Source organism: Lissotriton helveticus, chromosome 1_1 (genome assembly GCF_964261635.1).
Source record: "Lissotriton helveticus chromosome 1_1, aLisHel1.1, whole genome shotgun sequence".
NCBI lineage: Eukaryota > Metazoa > Chordata > Amphibia > Caudata > Salamandridae > Lissotriton > Lissotriton helveticus.
The window spans coordinates 1,931,050,532-1,931,073,314 of NC_136057.1; the positions used below are offsets into that span (position 1 = coordinate 1,931,050,532).

General features: G+C 43.8%; 1 protein-coding gene across 1 annotated transcript in view; it reads right to left on the reverse strand.

Moving 5' to 3' along the window:
- Positions 1-22,783, reverse strand: part of CACNA1E (calcium voltage-gated channel subunit alpha1 E) — a 1,292,345-nt gene that overhangs the window by 1,250,901 nt on the left and 18,661 nt on the right. Inside the window, exon 2 of the mRNA XM_078643465.1 lies at positions 6,247-6,386. Coding sequence (XP_078499591.1) covers positions 6,247-6,386 — 140 coding nt within the window. The remainder of the gene's footprint in view (positions 1-6,246; positions 6,387-22,783) is intronic.

Here is a 22,783-nt window from a genome sequence, read left to right on the forward strand (position 1 = left end):
TGCCTCTTTTTAACTCGCCTGTCATACCTTACCTTTCTCTCTACCTCACCCCTCTGTGTAACCGACAACTCTCCCTTTCTTTGTGTTTCATATTCCTTATCTGTACTGCTCTCTACCTCACTCTAAAACATTATCTATCTCTCTGCCTTTTTCATTACCAAAATCTCAGTGGCATAGTAAGTAGGTGGAGGGAGGTAGGGCGGACCGCACGCAGGCATCGCCAGCACCCCCAACCCACAGCTCCTACATGTTGTCGCCGTGAGGCGGCAAACGCAGTGGCTGCCACAGGCAGCAAAAGGTCTAGCTACACCACTGCAACCTCTTCCTACCTCTCTGATTCCTTCATTCTGGCTACCACACTTTTCTCTCTTTTCCTTAGGTATCTCTCCCCTACATCTCCATCACTACTTCCCTTCTAACTCTGCTTCACCTCTCTCACTGTAATGATCCTTTTTCCCCTTTGTCCGTTTTCTGTTTTGCACTCCTTCCCATTTCTTTTACTCTGCAGATTTGGAGGCCACTGTTTAGTTAGGAAAGGAGAGACAAGGCAGGGGAAGAGAATTAAGTAGACAATTCTCATATCAGAGTTGTCTTGATGGAACAGCGTAAGCCCTCAGAGCACTGCTTTGATTTCCACTGTTGGAGCAAGAATTTCATTTCAGAATCATATGTGTGTTTCCTATTCTAATATTATACACTAGACCACTCAACATCCCCCAAGGTGCCCTTGCCATGTCTTTGCTACAAGTGGAGAAGCAGACTAATTGGACACTCTGGGTCTTGTTTACTATATTTTGATGCACGGCAGTGCAGCAAGCCTTCCTACTGCTCTACTGTGCATCAAAATAAAAGGACGGGAAGGCACCGTGTCTATTATATACGGCACATTCCTGTCCTTCTCCCCAGCGCAAGAGCACAAACAGCAGATGTGCTCCAACACAGACACCCTGTGCCATGGTGCAAGGGTGCCTGCATTGTAGGGATGAATGTTGTAAGAAAATCATTAATAGTCTTTTGCTCCTTCTGCAGCACACATAGCAAGAGAAAAAAAGAGGAGAAATAAAAGTTTTTCTCCTCATTGCACCCCTCCTATGCCTCCCCTGGCAGGCGTAGGTTTTCCTACGCATTCCCAGGCTTACAACACTTTGTAAATCTGGGAATGTGTCAGGTTTCCTGGATGTTGCTTGGGACCACCAACAGCAACACCCACAGACAGAATGCACCTTTCAGGCAGAGCAATGCGTGAAAGAGGACCATATTTATAAGGCAATGAAAAGTCAAGCAGAGTGACTTTACGTGGCCTTGTAACTATGTAACACTGTGCCTCTGGTGCTTCTAAAAAAGTGATGCACCGTCTGCGCAATGGACTTGCAAATGAGGCCCTGAATCACAAAATATGTAAATTCATATGCTGACTTTACCAATGGTCGCACAATCTTACTTTTGGCACTATCCTGACCTCTTTTATGAACATTTAACATACAATTAATAATTTATTGGTTTCACAAGTGCTTGAATTTGCTGAAAACGGGTAAAAAAATAATGGTTTTTGTGAACAGAGGGTCTCAAAATATGCATTTTCAAAGGCTCCAAAAAAGCCTAAAATGGCAATGTTTGTCACAACAACCATGAGAATTTTAATGTATGTGGGGATTTCAGTTTTTAGTCACCTATATCTTTGATAACTAGACTGGGGATTATTTTTCTAATACATTTTTCTAGATGCTTTGCAGTTGATTTGATGGATATTTACACACACAGGGAAAGGGTGTGGCGGAAGCTATAGAGCTGATGTGAAAGGTTTTTTGTTTGTTCTGTTTTTTGGATGAACCATACCACTGTAATAATAGTGCAGGGCATAGTGGAATGGGCGGGTCTTTAAGCTCTCGACCTTCAAATGCCCTAATGCCCAGCTCTTGTTGTACTGCTCACACCTTTCTGTGGCCCAAAATCCTGGAGGATTTACACAGCTGCCCACAGAGTTGTTACTATTTGTAGTTCTGAAAGCCCAGACCTATAGGAGCCATGAAAATTTCAAGTCAGTATGTAAAAAACTGCGAACTATCACAGAAAAACAAAAAACAATATTTTACAGTAATTAAAAAAAATAAGGCTTTAGCCACATCAGTAAGGTAGGGAAAGCAAAAGGAACAAGAAAAGGCCACATATCACAATAAAAATGAGATCAGATTGGCCCCATAATGTGTGAAGTGATGCTGTCAACACATTGTCAGCCAGCAGCTAGCGTCAGCCGCATAGCGGAATAACAAGGGTCATCCAGAGCTGGCAGAGAAGGAATGTCAGCACAGTGTTAGGCCGGCAGAGACCTCCAGCTTCATTCATAACTGATGATCAGTGTGGGAGTGTTGCGGAGCAGAGCAGCAACTAAAGCAGCTTACAAATTGCTTCCACTTCTACCTGTGGCTTGGTGGGCAGAGTGATAGTCTATGTGCCAGGACTGGAGGGACAAAGAAATTGGATGCAGCCGTGTATAAATCTTGGCAGCGCACAACACCCATCGTCCCTCAGAAGTCGTACAGGAGCAGGCTTGGTGGATTTTGTCCTGCTAATGCACACTGTGCACGGCACACTGAATCAAATATATGTTCTGTTCACTAACCTGACAAAGGAGTCTTCCAGGTGCCCAGCAAGTCACTTGTAGAGGAGGGAGTGCTGGTATTTCAAGAAAAGGTGATAGGAAGAGCTTGTGGGTGAATTGGAAGCTATATCTCTGTTTGGGGGGCAGGAATGCAAGTCCTCTATCCCAGGAGTTCACATACCTTCGGGTCCAGTTCGAACAATATAAAACTCCCACCCAAAAATAAAATGTCGGAGAAAGCCATCTCATTACCTTAGATAACAAGGTAGCCATGTTGTAACGGTTTTCCTGGACCCGGCTGTTGCCATCCACCAACTTGGATGACTTGCGATATATAATAGCATAGCAGTACTGTCTTGAGCAGCATGTACTGTTTCCTCTCCGAATACAACCAGTGAGTGTGGATGGGCTCCAAACACTGCTCCATTGAAATCTATAAAGAGTTAGGAATCACCAGGAGTCACCTATTTTGAAATTCTGTTAAAAGGCTACTGGCCAATCCTAATCCAGGCCCTTGTTTACATTTATAAATGTACACAGACAATACACAGATCCTCTTCCAACTGCAGTAAAATTAACTGATATAAAGACCTGAATGAAAATATCAGACTCCATTTACACCACATCTACTTTAAAGCCTTGTACTTTCCTCAATCTGATCCAGGAATGGTTCCAGATGACATGAGATATCCCTAACCTGATTCAGAAATCAATAAATAGAGGGGTCTTTACCCACTTAAAGCTTTCCTTCACCCCTCAGGTAAATGCAGGAGACAATGCCTAATGAAAATGTAACATGATCAGAAAAGTATTGCCTTCATTACATGCTGACCATGGTGTAAAATGAATAACATGGTTGCTAATATAAAACAGGGCCACTCTGACATTGTGTGTACAAGTCTTATCAAAAAAACAACTACAACACCTGCAGGAAACTCCTGCTCAGGCAGTAAGATGCACAGACTTAATGAAATACATCACATCCCATCAGATTTAGGATCTTCCATTGATTTATAGAGCATCTCAAGTCTTAATACAAGATACAATGTGTAATTAATTTATAGAGCTTTATAGGGTAAAATATCATGTTAACGTTGCACCCAGTTAGTCGTTTGCAAGAACCATCAGATTACGTCTTTCTTTTTTCAATTACCAGATGAAATTAAGGGAGGATATATATTTGGGCAAAACTATCAGGGTACAAGCCCTCTAAAAACTCTGAAATACTCTTTATCAATTGGTGAGATCTAAGAAGAATTAACGAGCCTTAACGAACATTCTAATGACAACTTTATTCTGTTAAGCTTCCTTTGTGCAAGGACAACAGTTTATCCCTCCCCCCCCCCAACAGTTATTGGGTGTGCAAACTAACAAGAGACATCAACCAGAGATACCAACACAGACACAACACATCTCTAAATGAAATGATGCAATCACCTAATTTCCGTGGATGCCTCATGAAGTCATCTTCTCGGAGGCAGCAGTAAATACAATACAAAAGGGGCTTGAAGAAAGGGCTGCCTGATACACCTAACTCCCATTAGCCCAGTCTATGTCCTAATAGACACCGGTTCAAAAATTACACTTCTGTCAGCAAAGGTTGCTAGCATCACCAGTGTACGGTTGTATGTCAATACAACGCGGTGTTTACACCGCACTACCATTACAACGCTGCTTTTACAACGCAAGTCGTTACCACGACTTGCGCTGTAGGTGCTGGACTTAGGAATAGTAAGATGTACTATTCCAACACCAGCCTACGTACAGTAGGGAAGGTGTTTGAATAGTAAATCTACTATTCCTTAGCCTAGAGCGCCCTCCAGCACAAGTCGTGGTAACGACTTGCATTGTAAAAGCAGCATTGTAATGGTAGTGCGGTGTAAACACCGCGTCGTAATGGATGTTCCCCCCAGTGTACTGAATGTATACTAAGATGAATAAATGTGCACTCAGAGGATCAGAGATTGAAGACTACGGTGAACTGAACGAGTCTCTATTCTCCTGGAGGTAACTTTCCAAGAGAAATTGGGCATTCAAGGCCTTCAGCAGGCAAAGATAATCAACTCCCAGCACATTGATTGCATGCCACTCACTCTGTTCCCTGGGACTGTCTTATCCCCACTAGGGTTAGCATTTCTACATGCATACACCTCAACAGCCGCGGTCAGTAGTGGGAGTACCTGCCGGGCAGTGATGTGGGGAGGGGCAGGGTGGGGGGTAGTAAACTATGGATTACAGAGGTTTACAGGTAAGTAAACATATAAATAAATAAAACTAATGTTGTTGCGCGCACTGCATCCCCAAATGCGATGCAGTGTGCGCAACGAAATTCGTTTTATTTATTTATACGTTTGCATACCTGTAAACCTCCGTAATCCATAGTTTACTACCCCCCACCCTGCCCCTCCCCCTCCCCACATCACCACCCAGCAGGGTCTCCCAATACCTACCGCGGCTGCATCTCAAGGCATTCAGAAACACTTTAAGAGAAAATGTCAAACACCTCTTCATTTATGCCACTTGGAAAGACTGATAACTGGGATTCCCTCACTTTCAGATCCTCCAGAAAAATCTTGAGAGGTCAGCCTAGCAAGAGCATGGCCACCCACCCTCCCAGTTAACATGTGAGTTGATACATACGTCTGAAGGCAAAGAAGAGGAGAAAGCACAAGATTGACTTTCTTATGATTGAGAGAATATGGAAATGTTACCAGTGGAGATCGAGAAGAAGGAAAAATGCCAATTAGAACAAAGGCAATCTATTTGTTTTAAAGACTGATAAGCACAACAATTTAATACGAAACTCAAGTACGCCCATACAAGCAAAATAAATCACGTTTTATTTGGTTAAATGGGTTTCCATAGTAACTCTGTTGAAGGAAGAAATGTGAGGATCATATGTGAAGAAATGTGAGGATCATATGTGAAGCCCTTGAGATAGAGAAAAGAAGAACAGCAAGGTGCTACACATAAACTATCACCACAATTTCATAACGTTACACAAAAGAAGTCTTATTATTGTATCCGCCAGTTAGAAAATGTACAAAGTTGAAATATTTTTTAATTTTTGACAGAAAACCCTTCACCATATTTCTTGTCCAGAATTGTGGTAGAACATTAAACATTACCATCTTTAAGATAAAAAAACACAGCTCAGCACTCTTTTACCTTCCTCTCTGTTCTACCAAATCTTTCCATACCTGACCATCAAACTTTCAAAACAAAATTCAAACAATTGTGCATCATCTTATGCAAATTACATTTCCTGGAGTGTGCAGCACCCTATCGAACAAAGTTTAACCAGCACTGGTCAGGAGAAAACAATGTTCAAAACATAACAGCAATGACATATGGATTCCTGGTCTCTACCTCACGAAATACCTGAGCAAATGAAATATTACTGCCAGATACTGAACCAAGAGCATGTTCTCTGAGCTCCCAAGCAGATGGATCTGCAGGGCACACATCTGATTATTCTCCTTAACTTTGTGGGTCCCACCAAAATACATTATAATCAACACAGATGATAGCATTAAATGCCTCCTGATAGGATTGGAGCACCATAAATCATTCAAAGAGTGATGTCAGCATCACAAATACCCCCCACTTCCTAGGCCTACTGAAGAAAATGGAAATAAGGAACTCACCCGCTCATCACCACGATAAAGTCCATAATATTCCACCCGTTCCGAAGGTAGGATCCTTTGTGGAACACAAACCCCAAGGCCACCACCTTGATGCTAGCCTCGAAGCAGAAGATTCCAATGAAGTAGGGCTCGGTTTTCTCCTGCAGGAGGGCAAGTAAGAAGGGTCAGGAGCAGGAAAGTACAAAATCTCTAATGAAAAAAGAAAGATAAACATGGGTGGGAAAGCGGATATTCTCCTCCCAACAAGGGTTGGGAAAGGAAGGATTTAAAGGATAATTTCAATCACTTTCTCAAAATGCAATCTTGCCTGAAAAGATCTGCAGCTTATGAGAAAAGTGTGGAAATGTGTTGTTGTTACCTGATTCAGGCCTTCCTCTTTCAACCATAAGCCCTCCCACTTGATCCCACTAAATCCGAGGACATCAGTCCTAGTTCAGGGACATGAGTACAATCTCCATGGCAGTTCACTCCTCAACAGACACAAGTTCCTCATCGAAGCCAAACATTCCCCAAAGAGATCTCAAACTTTAAACTACTTCTGTTTGTTTTCAGTGAGACTTTGAAGTCATTTTAAACATTTTGCATGTTGTTTTATAATCTATTTCCTTGGTGTCTCTTTGTGTGGGACCCCTCCGTTGAAATACCAGAGTACATCAGAGAATGTATTCAGCCCATTATCTCTAGGTTCAGTCTGTGTAAGGACCCCATATTTTAGGTGAAAGAGTCAGGGACGGACTCACTAATTTATATGAATGTTTAACTCAAGTCGTCAGTGTGAATAACGTGAAAAGGGCACCCAGCATAGATTCAGACGACTCAAACATCTACATGCTCATACATTAACTGGATTAGTAACATTTCAAATTTGTTTATCTTGTATTTGCCAGGAAGTTGTATGTGGATTTATTCTGCTGTACAGAGCAGCTACATTGAGAGAGATTGCAAAGTTGAGCTGGAATTAATTTGACGTAAGAAAAGTGACGGAGCATGGTGTTGGCCTTCTTGGCTTAACGCTGTGCTCTGCCACTTTTGAAACACAGGGCTGCACCATATTTAAAACAATACGGTGCAGCCAAGCATTTTCCCCTGCGCTGGTGCTTATTGCAGCTGCTTAGCACCAACGCAGGCACCCTTTCACCGTAGCGCAAGGGTGCCACCTGCGTTTGGGGGAATAATTGTTTTTTTGGTCTTTATTTTGGTACTGCCCCATAATTATGAGACGCTTGTAAATATGGGGCAGTGTCAAAATCAGAAGGTGTTGCGGCGGAATGCCCACCTCAACACCCATTGCCAATCCCTTTCACACTAAGTATAACGTGAAAGGGTGCCTAATTTACAAGGCGGCGTTAAGCCACGTTAATTGGCTTTACACTGCCTTGTAAATAGGGTGAAGCCCACATTGCCACATGAATGTCAAAAAAGTGAAGTTCCAGTGGCCATAGGGCTTGTAAATATGCTCCAAAGTGTGATAGACAGCACAGTAGACCACCTAAACAATTTTCCAAGATGCTTGCCATTGATTGGATAGGGGATGCTTGGACACTGCTAGTTAGAGGGATAATGAAAGAAACCCCTATGATCAGGTTAGGACAGTTTGCACATGCTAAGAAGGGATGAAGAGACCTCCCTCTTCCACTGTGTGCTCCATGGTCTGCTGCTGAAGAGACTGAGGATGCGTGACTAGTGAGAGGTAGTAAGATACTACAAATGTAATATCTCTGGGAGACTGAACTGGCATAAATTACTATACCTTCCACTTTGCAGTTCCTGCAGCTCCTGTGCATCTCAAAGCTGACCACAGAGGAGAAATGTAAATCTTCTAAGTGTGCTGAGCCTTCTGAGCAATAGTGAAGGCGTTTCAGATCTCTCAGCTGTCAGTGCCCAAAAGCGTGCACAATATTTTACTAAACCACATAGCACGTGTGCCTTTAAACTTAACTGGGCCTAGAAGCAGACTCAGGCTGATAATGTGGATACCAACTCTGCCTGCATTGTGAGTCTACCTATATCATGATTTCACTGTAGTAGAAAGCAGAGAACTACATGCCAGGGGAGGCTTCTCCGTTACGATGAGATGCCACAGACAGAAGAAAAATAAAATGACAATAAACTATTTCATTTGTCATTTTATTTTTCACTTACAGTCCACGAGTCAGGGGTAGGGCAGCACATGTCTCACCTACAGCGGGGGGAGGAGTGGTTTTAGGTACTGAAAGTGCGCATGTCGGTTTGGCCGGCCATCCATTGCCGGTCACACTGACATGCGCACTTTGATATCTCCAGGCTGTTCCTGGGATATATCATCAGTGCTCAGGGGCACAGGCTCCCAGTCCCTGAAGCAGCGTTAAACTGGTCCGATCCGCCCAATCCCAGCGCTTCTCTCATGCTGGGAGTTATTGCAAGAGAGAAGCACTGGGATTGCGTAGGGAGTCTGGGAGCCTGTGCTTCTTGGGACACGGAGCAGAGGAGCAGCAAGGAGCAGTGAGGGAGCAGAATATCAGGCATCCAATAGTGAAAGGTAAGAGTGTTCTATTTTTAATTACTTTTTTCCCGCGCTGCACCCCCATGTTGGATTGACAGCAGCCGCCCTGGCTGTATGCACTTACTTCCCTGTTAGTTCAGTGCAGTTTCTGTGCACTCCTAGCTTAGTTGCTATATTATCTATAGCAACTTTGAGGATGTCAGGGTGCCTTCAATGGCATCCATTGGTTTGTTTGTGTGGGGGGACCCTAGGAAATCTTTCAGGTTGAATAATGTTCATAAACTAAGCTAGGAGTGAACAGAAACCGCACTTAAAGTCCCACCAGGAGCTTTAATGATTCTTTGATTCAGATTTATATTCTTCAATAAACCTACTTAAACCATTACATCTCGGCTACAACTACACTTATTACTTTATCCCACTTACATATTTAACTGAGTGTGCTGAATTGGTACTATCTAGAACATTTTTCAAACATGAAAATCAGATATACCAAAAGATTGACAAGACTTTGATGATCCGACCTATATGTGCACAATTCTGAATACATACCTCTGAAAAATATCAAGCCATTGCCCTTGTGGGAAGTGTACCAAATGTGTCTCCCCAAACAGAGCATTCCAAAAAAAATAGTTCTGGGCCTGAACATCCCATGGGAACAAAGGAAGTTCACGATTGTAATAGCAAGAAAGTATTTAATGAAATGCCCATGAAATGTTATATATATGGGCATAAACACATGTAAAGTGAAACGCAGAAGCTTGCACATAAAAGTAGCATCCACTGCAAGAAAGTCACTAACAAACTGGCAATACATTTCATGACAGCGCAACATAAAACTGAATGCACTATGATGCGGCTAAAGCAATCTGCACCAAAATTACATTAAAGAATAAAAGTTGGTGTTTTACCTAAAAACACTTCTCATTGGCCTTAATGGTGAATTAAAGTGGAACCAGAGAAGAACTATCTATTTCTGAAAATAATGAATCGCTAATAAATGCCACATTATCTTCCATACTTGATTTCTAAATACTATTCGACCTGAGGTCAGAATTAGATATCTAGCAAAACACATTTAATAATCACCAGATCCTGCAATAGCCCCTCCGAGTAACACTAAATTGCCATTTTGTAAGATATTGTACATTGCTTATGATAGCCAAAGAAACTCATCTTGCAAAACTACAGTAATTTTTACCTTCTTTAATCACTTTCATTTTACATCCCATATGTTGCTTAACTTACACCATTGGTAATTACATATGCTCAAGAATGAACCATATTTGGTTGACTGGCAACAGCACACTTTCCTAGAAACCAACATGCCTCGCTGCTCACATAAAATACTATTGACTTTTGTGAACATACACGTGAGATTAGATTTTTTTTTTCTGACATGACTGTGCAGAGACACCTCACCAACTCTGAAAAAATGTTTGTCAAACCTTTATATTTGTGGATGGACTCGGTGGAGTGTTTGCTAGAGCGGTTGGCTTGTTAGATATGGCGTTCCATCACTAGTTGGACCCCGCCTGAAATCACAGGGAAGACAACCTGGGGAACTAGCTGTCTCTTGTTTTTTTGGTGCTTCGGATGTTGCAGACATGACAACCTTTTCTACCACCCCTTGAAGGCCAGGCTCTAAACCACTGGAGACAGTTGTTTGCCTAAGCCATATGGCCATATGGAAAGTGAGGCTTTCATGACAATACAGCTACATGGATAATAATATTCCACTTGCCAACATTGCAACCACTTTGATAAATTGCACATTGTTGACATTGAGCCCTTGCTTGTAGTGTCCTAATCCATTATTATATTCACATGAATTGGATCGTATGCAGTATCTTATAAAAACACATGCCTAATTATCTATTACTGGCTGAGTATGTCATCGATAGTCACACCTGCAGAAGACACCTTAGCTTCATTGAGCTTTTGCCCACGTGCAGTGATCTTGCACACTGAAAATAAAGCTGATTGTTAGTGTGTAAACATATTACAACACACTCTAAAGTATGCCACTGAAACATGACCTAAAAATCTAATCATGAAATGTGCAAATTAACATTTTTGGCTTTATCTATGTTGTAGAAACAGTGCTGCCAGTCCATTCCATATGAATCACTGATCACTGTATTATTTTCTGTGGAAAACAGTCCTCATGAAAGGGCTAATCGAATGTGGTCACTGAAACATTCGACCAATGAGACATGAAGGGTCTAACATGCAGACCTGCTTGTTTTTAATGTTATAGTTAGTGAGGCATAAATAAAATGTAGCTTACTCTTACGCATTCTTTTTACTTTTCTAGTTTCCCCTTGTTCTTTTCTCAGACACCTCGCACACAATCACCTCCTCACTAAACTTTTTCAAACTAAAAGACAATTTGGCTCCAGTTAGGAAGCTTACCAGCGCCAGATGTGGGACCCAGTGATGAAGCACGCAATATTAGGATGGTGAAGGTTCATCTTGATTGTGCACAATGTTATCATTAATGCAACTGCAGACAACTAGAAAGGAAGTGGGAAGGGAATACCACACCACCTTCAGGACCGCTCTCAACCAGGACCACCACCTCCTGAAGGAAACCAAGAAGAGCGCCCTGGCAGACCGTATCGAAGCCAGACCAAACCACTGCAAGTAACTATTTGTCATTGTGAAGGAGTTCACTAATAACGCAGTCTCCGAGAATTACATCACTACATCCCAGGAACTATGCGACAACCTCACTTTTCTCTTCTACAAACATTTCAAATGCCAACCTCCTGCAGCCAACAGCATCAACCAGCTTCTCCCCGTGAGCCCAAACCCAGAACAACTACGCACTCACTGGGACCTCATCACCATGCGAGACACTATCTCCATCGCAAACTCCATACATTTGGAAGCACCCACGGACCCATTTCCCCACCGCATCTTCAACCTTGGAAGGAAGACAATCGGCGACAAGCTCAGGAATGTCCTGAATATCTGCATCACCGTGGCCTGCTTCCATAAGCACTGAAAAAATGCTGAAGTGAGGCCCCTACTGAAAAAAATATCTGTCGACCCAGCCGAACTAAAGAACTACTGGATCATCTCTCTTCTCCCCTGTGCAGCAAAAGTCCTCAAGAAAGCGATCAACCAGCAATTCACCTAACACCTAGAAGACCACAACCTCCTGGACTCCTCCCAATCTGGATTTTGAGCTAACCACAGCACAAAAGTCAGCCCTGATTGCAGCGAACGATGACATCGGAGCCTCCTGGACTGCAGGGAAACAGCAGCCCTCATCCTTCTGGTCCCGTCCTCCACATTTGACTTTGTCTCTGATCACATCCTGACAATAGACATCGGAATCCATGAAATCGCCGTCAAAAGAATTGCCTCGTACCTCACCGGTAAAACCCAAAGGATCCATTTCTCACCATACACCTCAAAGCCCAAGGAGATCATCTGCAGAGTCCCTCGGCCAGATCCTTTTCAACACCTACATGACCCCAATGGCCAACACCATCAGATCGCATGGACTCAACATCATCGCCAAGCTCATCCTCTCACCTAACCGAAGATCCCACCACTACAAAAGCCAACTTCCATAGATGCATTATGATCATTGTGGACTGGATGAAGACCAGCTGTCTCAAGCTCAACATGGACAAGACAGAAGTCCTCATCTTAGGGAACAACACCTCACCATGGAACAATGCATGGTAGCCTGTAGACCTTCGCATGCCCCTCTTCCCGACAGACGATGCCTGCAACCTCAGCATCATTCTGGATAGCCTACTATCCATGCAAGAATAAGTCAATGCAGTCTCATTCACCTGCTTCCACACCCTTTGCCTGCTCTGCAAGATTTTCAGTTGGCACCCCGTAAACATCAGAACCCACGGGTCCCCCGAACCAACAGTGGAGGATGCACCTTCTCGCACCTGGAATCCAAGGCTTGGAACAACCTCCCCTGCATCTCAGGACTGCTCCTTCACACCAGCAATTCAGAAGAGAACTAAAGGCAAGGATGTTTGAATGATCAAACCTCTACGCAGCAGTCGACATCTTCAGTGCCTTGAGACCCTCACAGGTGATTTGCTGCGCTATATAAATTCTTGATTGATTGATTAATAATTCATGATGGCAGTGGTTTACTAGTGTGGACTGGAACTTTTGAGTTTCTTGAGAGGCCAACTGGTGCAGAGTTGGCTTAGATAGAGGTGGATGGAGAGCAGCTTATCACAGCTTCTTAAGTACACCAAGAGGACTCACACATCAATGGAAGTATTGGTCATGTAGTCATAGTGGAGTTAGTGGATCTCCAGAAACATTATAGAGAGGGTTGTCAGAACGCCAGAGATGTCAATGGCACATTGTAACCACAGCTGATGGACAGTCATAATAAGACAAAGAAAGGTGGCTAGGAGACATGGTGCTGTGGAAAAGTAAATTTTGCCATGTTCTGTGTCCCTACGCGTCCTCCATCATATGTTATGTGTGCATGATTAATATGCATATGTATTCCCCATGTTCGATTAAAGACGCAATTACAGTTGTGTCCATCTCTAGTATGTCAGTTTCCAGTTCTCGTGAATACTACGAATATCAGGCCTATGTAAAGCTACGTTGCCACGTTTCTCAGTGTGCACGTTATTTCATTGTAAAGTTCCCGTTTCTAGGCCTCAAAAGGGCCTGGACACCAGATTCAGCTTCTGTCTCCTGAGCCTCGCTGAGGAGCGATACAGCCCCCACCTGTGTTCCTGACCCTTCACTTACTTCCTGCCTTGCAGTGCCCGGTTCAGCCTGGCTCTGCCTCTGAGTCTGCCAAGAGTATGTTATGATTCCAGTTATCAGTTCAGTCCTCCTTCTCTGCATTCCTAAAGCTACTGAACTGCATCAATAGTTACCATCATAGTCTAGCCTTTACGTCTCCATGTTAGAGAAATACTGTATTAATGATCATTTAATATTCTTCATCACGCACTACATGTAGAATAATGCATGCTCCAGTCTTAGAGTCTGTTCGCCTTTACCCCGATAACTTTTGGATTCTATCAACATGTTCTCTAAACATCAGATACTAGATACTGCTTAGGTACATGTCGCCCTGACTCTCCAGACTTCAGTCTCTGCTCCTAGCACAGAGTTCGTAGCCCCCAGCTTCTTCTAGTAACACGTCATTGCCAGTTTGCGCGCACCATTAGGTCAGAGGTCCCGGCTCCTTAGGTAGCCCCCTCCATGTTTCCGCCCCATTCATGACATATTCTGTTACGTTTGCATCACATGTCTATGTATACGCCTCTGTTACACCTACTTTCACCCTTATCTTTCGCGACTGCTATTGACCACACCCACTGCTCCGCCTATCGTATGTATTGTAATGCAACTGTTTTAGTATATATGATCGTGTATTGTTATTAAATGTTAGCGCGCGCTCATCCCAGATCCAGCCCCGGCAGCTTTATATACCACATAATGGCGCCCGAATAGGGACTTGCCCTTTCCCCACGCGTCGGTGAAGCCACGCCGGCCCCCTGACCCTCTGCAGTCGTGACGGAACTCTTCTGCGCACCGGCAGATATTTCTGCTTCAAGTATCCCTCAGGCCCACGGAGGAGACGGAGGTGGCGGTCCAGCATCCAGACGAGGCGGTGGAGGAACGCGGCGAGTCCCGACCAGAGCCCAAGCCGAGAGTCCAAGGTCCGAGGTATCCGGAGGCCCACCCGTAACAGAAGTTCGAAGTTCGTCCGTCCGGCGTCGAAGCAGTCCAGTCCAGTCCGAGGCTTTCCGTTCTTGCTGCCCGGTGAGTACCGTTGCTGGGGTAGTATCTAGACAGGGTCAATCTAATTGACTCTGGTCCGTGGGTTGGTGGTACACAGACCCACAAAACGAAGTGTCCACTTCGGTGGATGCGGGTCCTGACGTGTCTCTGTATGAGACCGGTAAGTTTCGTACTGTTTCAGCAGTGCATCTAGTTTCTGTTCTAGTCAGTTCTGTTCTCGAGAAAATTCATGTATTCTGTTTTCCGTATTCCAGGTAGTATTCTGTTCGAACTGTTATTCTGAATGTTATTCATGTATTTTAATGTCGTGGTATGAGTGTGAAGTAATTATCGTGTTTATTGTGTATTGTGTTGTGTCCAGATTATAGTTCAGTCATGCCGCTCTTTTCAAAACTGCGTCAGTTAAAAACCAGAAAAGGTCTGCTAGAAGCAGCAGTTCCTGTTCCGCCTAGGGACAGTCCAGGTCATTTCATGTATCAGAAGCATGGCATAAGCGCCATATTGTATCTAGATTTATGGGTAGAGTATACCAAACAGTTAGAGGAAAAGTATAGATGGCCCGTATCAGGTACGTGGGATGCCGAGTGCATCATGAGAGTAGAAGAAGCATTATGGAAAAAGAAAGCCAGACAGTCACAGAAAGATGCCATCGAGTTATGGCGCAAAGAATCTCATAAAAGAACCGAAAAAGAAATCAGAAAGTCAGAACTAAGTAGAGAATCCTTGGAACGAGCCCAAGAAAGGGAATTAATCGAGATTGGTGAACGAGTTAAAACCGAACAGTCAGACAGACAGAGGCATGCTCTTATTAAGGGTATGTATCCTCTTCTTGCCGAGGGCTTGCCAAAAGCGACCCCAGAGGCATCCAGTAATTTCCCGCCACCACTAGTTCCGACCAAGCTACGTCACAAACCGACCGCAGCTGATATTTTCATTTCATCCTATTTGGACGACACAGTCCCAGAATATGCAAATCCTGTTCCTGCTCCGCCAGTCCCTGTAAATCAGGCACTTCCCGCTCCTCCAGACACCGGAGTACCTGTTACGGTACCCCCGGTCCAGCCCGCCATACAAGTCCAGCCTGCATTTCCATTTCCCACTCTGCCAGGACGAAGAGCATCAGTAGACGACTCTAGTTTAGGGGCCGCAGGGGGAGGTCCTCCAGGAACCCCGCCGCCACACAAGCGTTTAACGTTAGCCGAATTACATGCACAAGCGTCACAGCGTACGCCCAGATATCAGTCTGTTGCAGAAATAAGAAAAGCCCTTACCGAATGTGGCTATGATCCAGTCCCAGGCGAGGATAATATGGTTTTATATTCATTACGCGTGAGAAAGGTGACCGAGTATCTAGTCACCCTACCAGATATGAAAGAAGATCTAGACAGAATATATCGTTTCATCCGTACAGGGAATGATCCAGAAAGTATTAGTGACGTCATGTGCCAAAGAAAAGTTGAAGTCCAGCTCATGCTATTAAAGTTTCTGATTAATTGTTTAATACGAGAACAAGATTATCCGACCAAAGATCGAGCCGAAATGAAAATCCTGACAAGGTGGAGTGATAATATAGCCGAGGGTAAGCACAAGACCATCAGTAGTATAGAGAGTATGTACAAGAAGATTCGTAAAGAAATAATAAGGATACATGAACAACGCAAAGAAGCACAAGTAAGCGAGAAAGAAAGTAACTCTGATACTGAAGAGGTAGAGGACGAGAATCCCGACAGAATAGCGTATGTAGGAAAATCTTGATTTCCAGATCGCCATTTACGTCTAGAATACAAGCCAGTTTTTCACCATCCAGCATCAGAACAAGGTTCTCTAGAACAAGTATTTCAAGCTACCGATCACATTCTGAAATCACGAATCGGTTATAGCGAGTTAAGTACTATGCATGAACAAGAACTAGTCCGATCAGCAGTCCGATGGATTACTGATTCTACCACTTTTCCAGACGAAATAGTGGCACAAATGTTTCTGAAAATGCCCCCAGCCGAGCAACGACTGGCGGGTATGTATATGATCCAGCACCTCATTACATTGTATGAGGATCAACATTCTGATCCAGGTCCGTTACACGATGTCCTGAACGAGTTACTCCAGTACAAATGGAAAGGTTTAGGTACCGATTTGATTAGTGTCATTCTAGAACAGCGCCACAAATACAGAACGTTTCTGAACCCACATTTTGTTCATGTCTCACCCCCAGAAAGTAAACCCTTTTACATAGACAGACAGAATCCGTTACGAGAAGTGCATCCAGTTAAGACAGAGGGTGGTGAAATGCAACAAGTGTTTGTTTACACCCCTATCACAAAGATGGAACTCTTAGAGATGAAAAAGTTAATTCCCTGTCATGATAAAGATCCAGCAGGGTTCCACCGAGAATTAAAAGACATGCTCCGTATGGGAGAATACACGTATCCAGATATCATTAAAATTTTAAAAGTCTTGTTGCCCGCAGGGGTATATGAGAAACTCAAAGAAAAAGAATGGGAGGTGGGAGAGAAAAAGATCGATTGGACAGTCCTAGAAGCTGAAGATAAGGCACGAGTACCAGGTACCGGTCTTGGAGATAAATGTAAAGAATTACCAGAATTATTAATACAAGTTTTGCCTAGGTTATTGACAACTAGAAAAGAAGACTGGGATGCAATCTCAGCATGTAAACAGAAACAAGACGAAGATATTAGTGATTATTATTCCAGATTTGAGAAATGTTTTACCATAAACAGTGGCCTCAAGACAAGTAGCGAATCATACCCTCATCTTTTTGTTACTAAATTAGTCGAGAATTCAAGTCCACAAATTAAAAACCGAGTTTTGAAAGTCGAAAGTACCTGGCAAGCTAATACCCCGTCCCAAATGTTACAGATGCTTCAATATCACCAGAATAGAATCAGAGAAGAACAAGAACATGAAAGGAAACGTATGAAAGACACGAAAATGAAAGTACTAGTTGCACAATCCGTTCCTCAAGACAGTCAGAAAAGGGGTCCGAATCAAGCCAGTCATCCTGCAGCTCCCGTTAAAGGAAACTGCAATTATTGTAAACAGCCAGGTCATTTTATAAACGAGTGTGCAGTTCTGAAACACAACATAGCTACCGGTAAGACTAAAGAAAGACCACGTCCGCCTAGACAAGAACAAGTTACACAGACTCCTCAGTCACAGAATGCACCACAGACAGTTACAGCACCGCAGCCTATCGCTGCAACACAGCATGTTACACAGCAGATGTACCAGTATGCACAGTCTGAGTATCCAGAGTATCAGCCATATTCATGAAACAGCCTAGAGAGGGAGGTAGGCTTGCCTCTCATCGAGATACCTGTAGATCAAGAAGGTCCCTATGTTCATAGTCAAGTATTAGGGAAAGATAGAAAGTTTCTGATTGATACAGGGGCAAGTAGGACCACTATAAGTCACGCCGAAGTTCCAGGGGCTCCGCTCTCAGGCTCTAGAAATGTTTCCCTTGGATTTTCAGGAAAACCTATTGTAAATGAAATATCAAAGCCAGTTACTCTAGAAGTAGGTCCATTGTCCCACACTACTGACCTGTTACTTACTAAGTCATGTCCAGAAAATCTATTAGGCATTAAGACACTGAAAGAGTTAGGTGCAGTTATATGCTGTTCCCCAGAGGGAATACGATTGTTCCTACGCGACTTCAAGGGTCACTATGTATTACGAGATTTTGATCCCAGATTGTCCAATGTTCCGCAGCATCTATGGGCGCAAGGTCCAACTGATGTTGGCTTTATGCAAATCACACCCCATCGTGTGACTCTCAAGCCAGGTGTAGTCCTGCCACGAATAAGACAGTACAGATTGCCATCTGAGGCTGTAGCAGCCTTATCCAAAATTATTGACGAGCTCATGGCTCAAGGAGTAGTTGTAGAAACTGACTCCAATGTATGCAATTCTCCGATCATTCCTGTTATGAAACGTACTGATCCAAATGCACCTCCAGTATATCGTTTAGTGATTGACCTTCGAGAACTTAATAAATGTATTATTCCCCAGTACCCAGTTGTCCCAGATATCTCTTCCCTGTTGACAGCCATTGATTCCGAAGCCACATTTTTTACAGTCATAGACCTCAAGAATGCGTTTTTCAGTGTCCCCATTCATCCAGACAGCCAGTTTCTTTTCGGATTTTGTTTAAATGGAAGGAGCTATATGTTCACACGCGCTCCTCAAGGTTTCACAGAAAGTCCTAGTATTTACAGTCAAGCACTCAAGAGACAACTAGACAACATTCACATGCCAACTGACACTGCCCTGCTCCAGTATGTCGATGATCTACTGATCACAGCCCGTTCTGAACGTGCTTGCGAGCGAGCCTCACTTACAGTCTTGTATTTCCTAGCCGAGATGGGACACAAGGTGTCCCCTTCGAAGCTTCAATTCTGTGTCCAGCAAGTGGTCTACTTAGGACACTTACTGTCCAAGAGGGGTAGGCAGTTGACACCAGACCGTATCCAGTTAATAGCGAGTCTTCCTCAGCCAAGGACCCAGAAGGAGGTACGTGCTTTTATTGGCCTTACTTCTTATTGCAGACAATGGATTCCTCAGTATGCATTCCTAGCTAAACCACTGATACAGTTAACGACACAGGAGGCAGCCGTATCGACTGTCCTCCCTTGGACATCTGAACATGCACTTAGTTTCAATGAGTTAAAGAAAGCCCTATGTCAAGCTCCAGTTCTAGCAACACCGAACTACAGTAAGTCTTTTACACTTTTCGTCACAGAACGCGAAGGTACAGCATTATCTGTCCTCACACAAGATCAAGCAGGACAATACAAGCCTTGTGCTTATTTTTCGAGCACATTAGATCCTGTAGCCCAGGCTCTGCCTGCGTGCCTTAAGTCAGTTGCAGCCACAGCACTTGCTATCAGACAAAGTGATTCCATAGTATTAGGACACTCCCTGACAGTACAAGTTCCACACTCCGTGAAAGTTCTTTTAAACCGAACACAGACTCAGCACTTGACTATTGCACGATTGACAGGTTATGAACTGACACTGTTCCAGCCACACATAGAAATCAGACGCTGCAACGTTTTAAACCCTGCTACATTGTTACCATCAGTTACTTCGAATTCTGCCACACACGACTGTGTGGAAGTAGTTAACATCATGACAAAGCCAAGACAAGATCTGACAGATATTCCATTACCAGATCCCGACCTGACACTTTATGTGGATGGTTCATGTATGAGAACAAGTACAGGAGAACTAGTAGCCGCGTATGCAGTGACTACTGACACTGAAGTTATTGAAACACACCGTATTGACACCCTGTCTGCTCAAGCAGCAGAGCTAGTTGCTCTGACTCAAGCCTGCATTCACGCCAAGAACCTGAAAGTTAATGTTTACACCGATTCACGTTACGCATTTGGAGTTGTACACGACTTCGGAGTGCTCTGGCAGGAGAGAGGTTTCATGACTTCTCATGGAACCAAGATTCAGCATGGTCTCCTTATTCAAGCTCTGTTAGATGCAATACATTTACTGACATCCATTGCTATCATGAAGTGCAAAGCACATACGAAAGTTACTGACACTATTTCTCAAGGTAATGATCTAGCAGATCGCACAGCCAAGCTTACAGCTCAGACACCAGACATTCCAGTTAATAAGACACCGACACACACTCCAGATCCGACTACATGTATGACAGTTAAAGACCCTACACAAGATGTCATAGATATCCAGTTACATGCTACTCCCGATGAAATCAAGAAATGGTCCGAACAAGGAGGGGTACAGACAGATCAAGGATGGTTAACAAAGGGTAAAGCCACATGGTTTCTCCCCGACTCCATGGTTCAAGTCATTATCAATACCGCACATAGTCCAGCACATTTAGGAGAAAAAGCTATGTTAGACAGTATCCAGAATATTTGGTTCAACAAGCATTTACGAGCTGCAGCCAAGCAGAAAGTCCGTACCTGTATGATATGTTGGCAGTTTAATCCAGGTAAAAGTGTCCCGGTGGAACAAGGTGGATTCCAGCCCCCTGACCACCCTTTTGAAGTCCTCCAGATGGATTACATTCAGATGGAGCGATGTCGAGGTTTCAAGTATGTCCTTGTAGTTGTATGCGCTTTGTCCAGGTGGACGGAGGCATATCCAGTTCCAGATTACACAGCCGCGACCACTGCCAAGCAGTTGGTTCGTGAGTTCTTCCCCCGTTACGGACTCCCTAGGGTCGTATATTCTGACAACGGCCAGTCATTCTCATCCGAGCTAATGAAACACGTGTCCCTTTTGTTAGGGTACCAGTGGAAGTTCCATTGTGTACGCCATCCTGAAGCAGCCGGTCTCGTAGAGAGACATAATCAGACCCTGAAAATTCGAATTGCAAAGGTTTGTCAAGAGAAAGGTGTGGACTGGCTAATAGCTCTGCCAGTTGCCCTGTTCTATATGCGCATGGTCGCACATTCCAGATCAGGTCTGTCCCCGTATGAGGTCGTTTTCGGCCGCCCCCCTAACATGTGGGGTACTCCTAGACCCCGAAGTATTACCGATGTTTCAAGTAATATGCTGACAGATTACCTAGCTTCCTTGATGTCTGCCCTCAACTCTTGTCGTTCACAGGTTGCCGCCGCATTTCCAGACAATACCGAGGTGGCACCGCATGAAATCGTTCCCGGATCCATGGTCCTAGTGCGAAATTTCGATCGTTCAAGTCTGCTGGAGCCTCGCTGGAAGGAGCCCCGACAGGTCCTCCTGGCCACCCGCACAGCCGTGAAGTTGGAGGGACGCAAAGGCTGGGTGCATCTTTCACATATCAAAAGATTTTATGGATTGAAGCCAGTCTCAAAGAACATTTCCGAGGATTTAAAGGACTGCCAAAGTACTATTCTTAAGGACTGTCCCGCAAAAGACACTGATACTGCACCCTCCCTGTTAGAGACAACTCCGCAACAGGAGTATAAGAAAAAGTTAAGGTCTAGTAAAATAAGTCAGCCAGTTTGATTGTCTAAGTCCTCCCCTAGGTGAAACGGTTAGACCGGTTTCTGACATGTATAAAATAGACCCCCATAGTGAGAGAGTTAGTCAAAACTCAATCCGATGTATCGTTTTTCTATGTTTCATATTATTTCTCAGTATTATGATTTCCTGCACCAGTTATGCGTTTTATCTGTATTTTCCAGTTTCTCATGTAAATAAGTCCTCTAATGATACAGTAGAGCACACGTTTAGTGATCTGCCTCCTCATGAACTCTCTTACCGCCTCGCTATGCGTAACAATTCTTTTATCCGCATGTTACATTATTCACACCAGACCAGCAATGCCACTAATTGTTGGGTGTGTGGTCGACTCCCCCCTTTCCAGACCCCGAAGGGAGTTCTGCCACTCTTTCCTTATCCATTTTCACATAATGGTTCGTGTGGAGCATGGTCCACGTTAACGTCATCCTCAACAGATATGTCTTTTCTTAACAGTACATGTTTCCCAGACAAGCAAGGTCTTCCCCACAGAACAGGGTTAGATCTAGAAAACGAAGTTTACAATTTAGGTAATTATTCTTCGAATTTCATGGTCCTGAATGTTCAGTCTGATTCCACTCCAGACTTACCTGCTATTTCCGTATTACCAGTCAAAGGCGAATTATGTGTTAGAAATAATGGTTCCGTACATGTAGGACATAGCGATTGTACTACTATTGTCAAATATAGTGACAGTGGGAAATCTATTTTCAAAGCTTCACGTCATTCTTATTTTATTTGTGGTCAGACCGCATATGTTCGTCTGCCCCTCGATTGGGAGGGAACCTGTTACATTGCCTTCCTACTGCCACCTGTTTTCCTAGCTCCATCTGATTATCATAGAAACACACATCTAGTACACATTAGACATAGAAGGGAGTCCCCCATTGTCGATTATACTGAAACTGCTCTAGAACAGTATACAGATTTCAATAGAGGTTTCTTCTTCTTTATAGGACCTATCCAGAATAGTAAGCTAATTCGTAGGTTAACCAGAACCCTTGAAGCAGTAGTTAATGAGACTGCCTCTGCCCTAGGTAACTTAACTGAAGAGCAATCTGCTATGAGATTTGTCGTTTTACAGAATCGTCTCGTCCTTGACGTCATATTGGCCGATAGGGGCGGGGCCTGTAGAGTCATCGGATCTAGTTGCTGCATTTTCATTCCAAATAACGCACCGTCTGTTTATTCAGCTATAACCAGACTCCATAAAATTGCCCATCTGTTACACCAAGATCCAGGCACCTGGACATGGTCCGGTTGGTTCTGGAATATAATTTCCGCTTG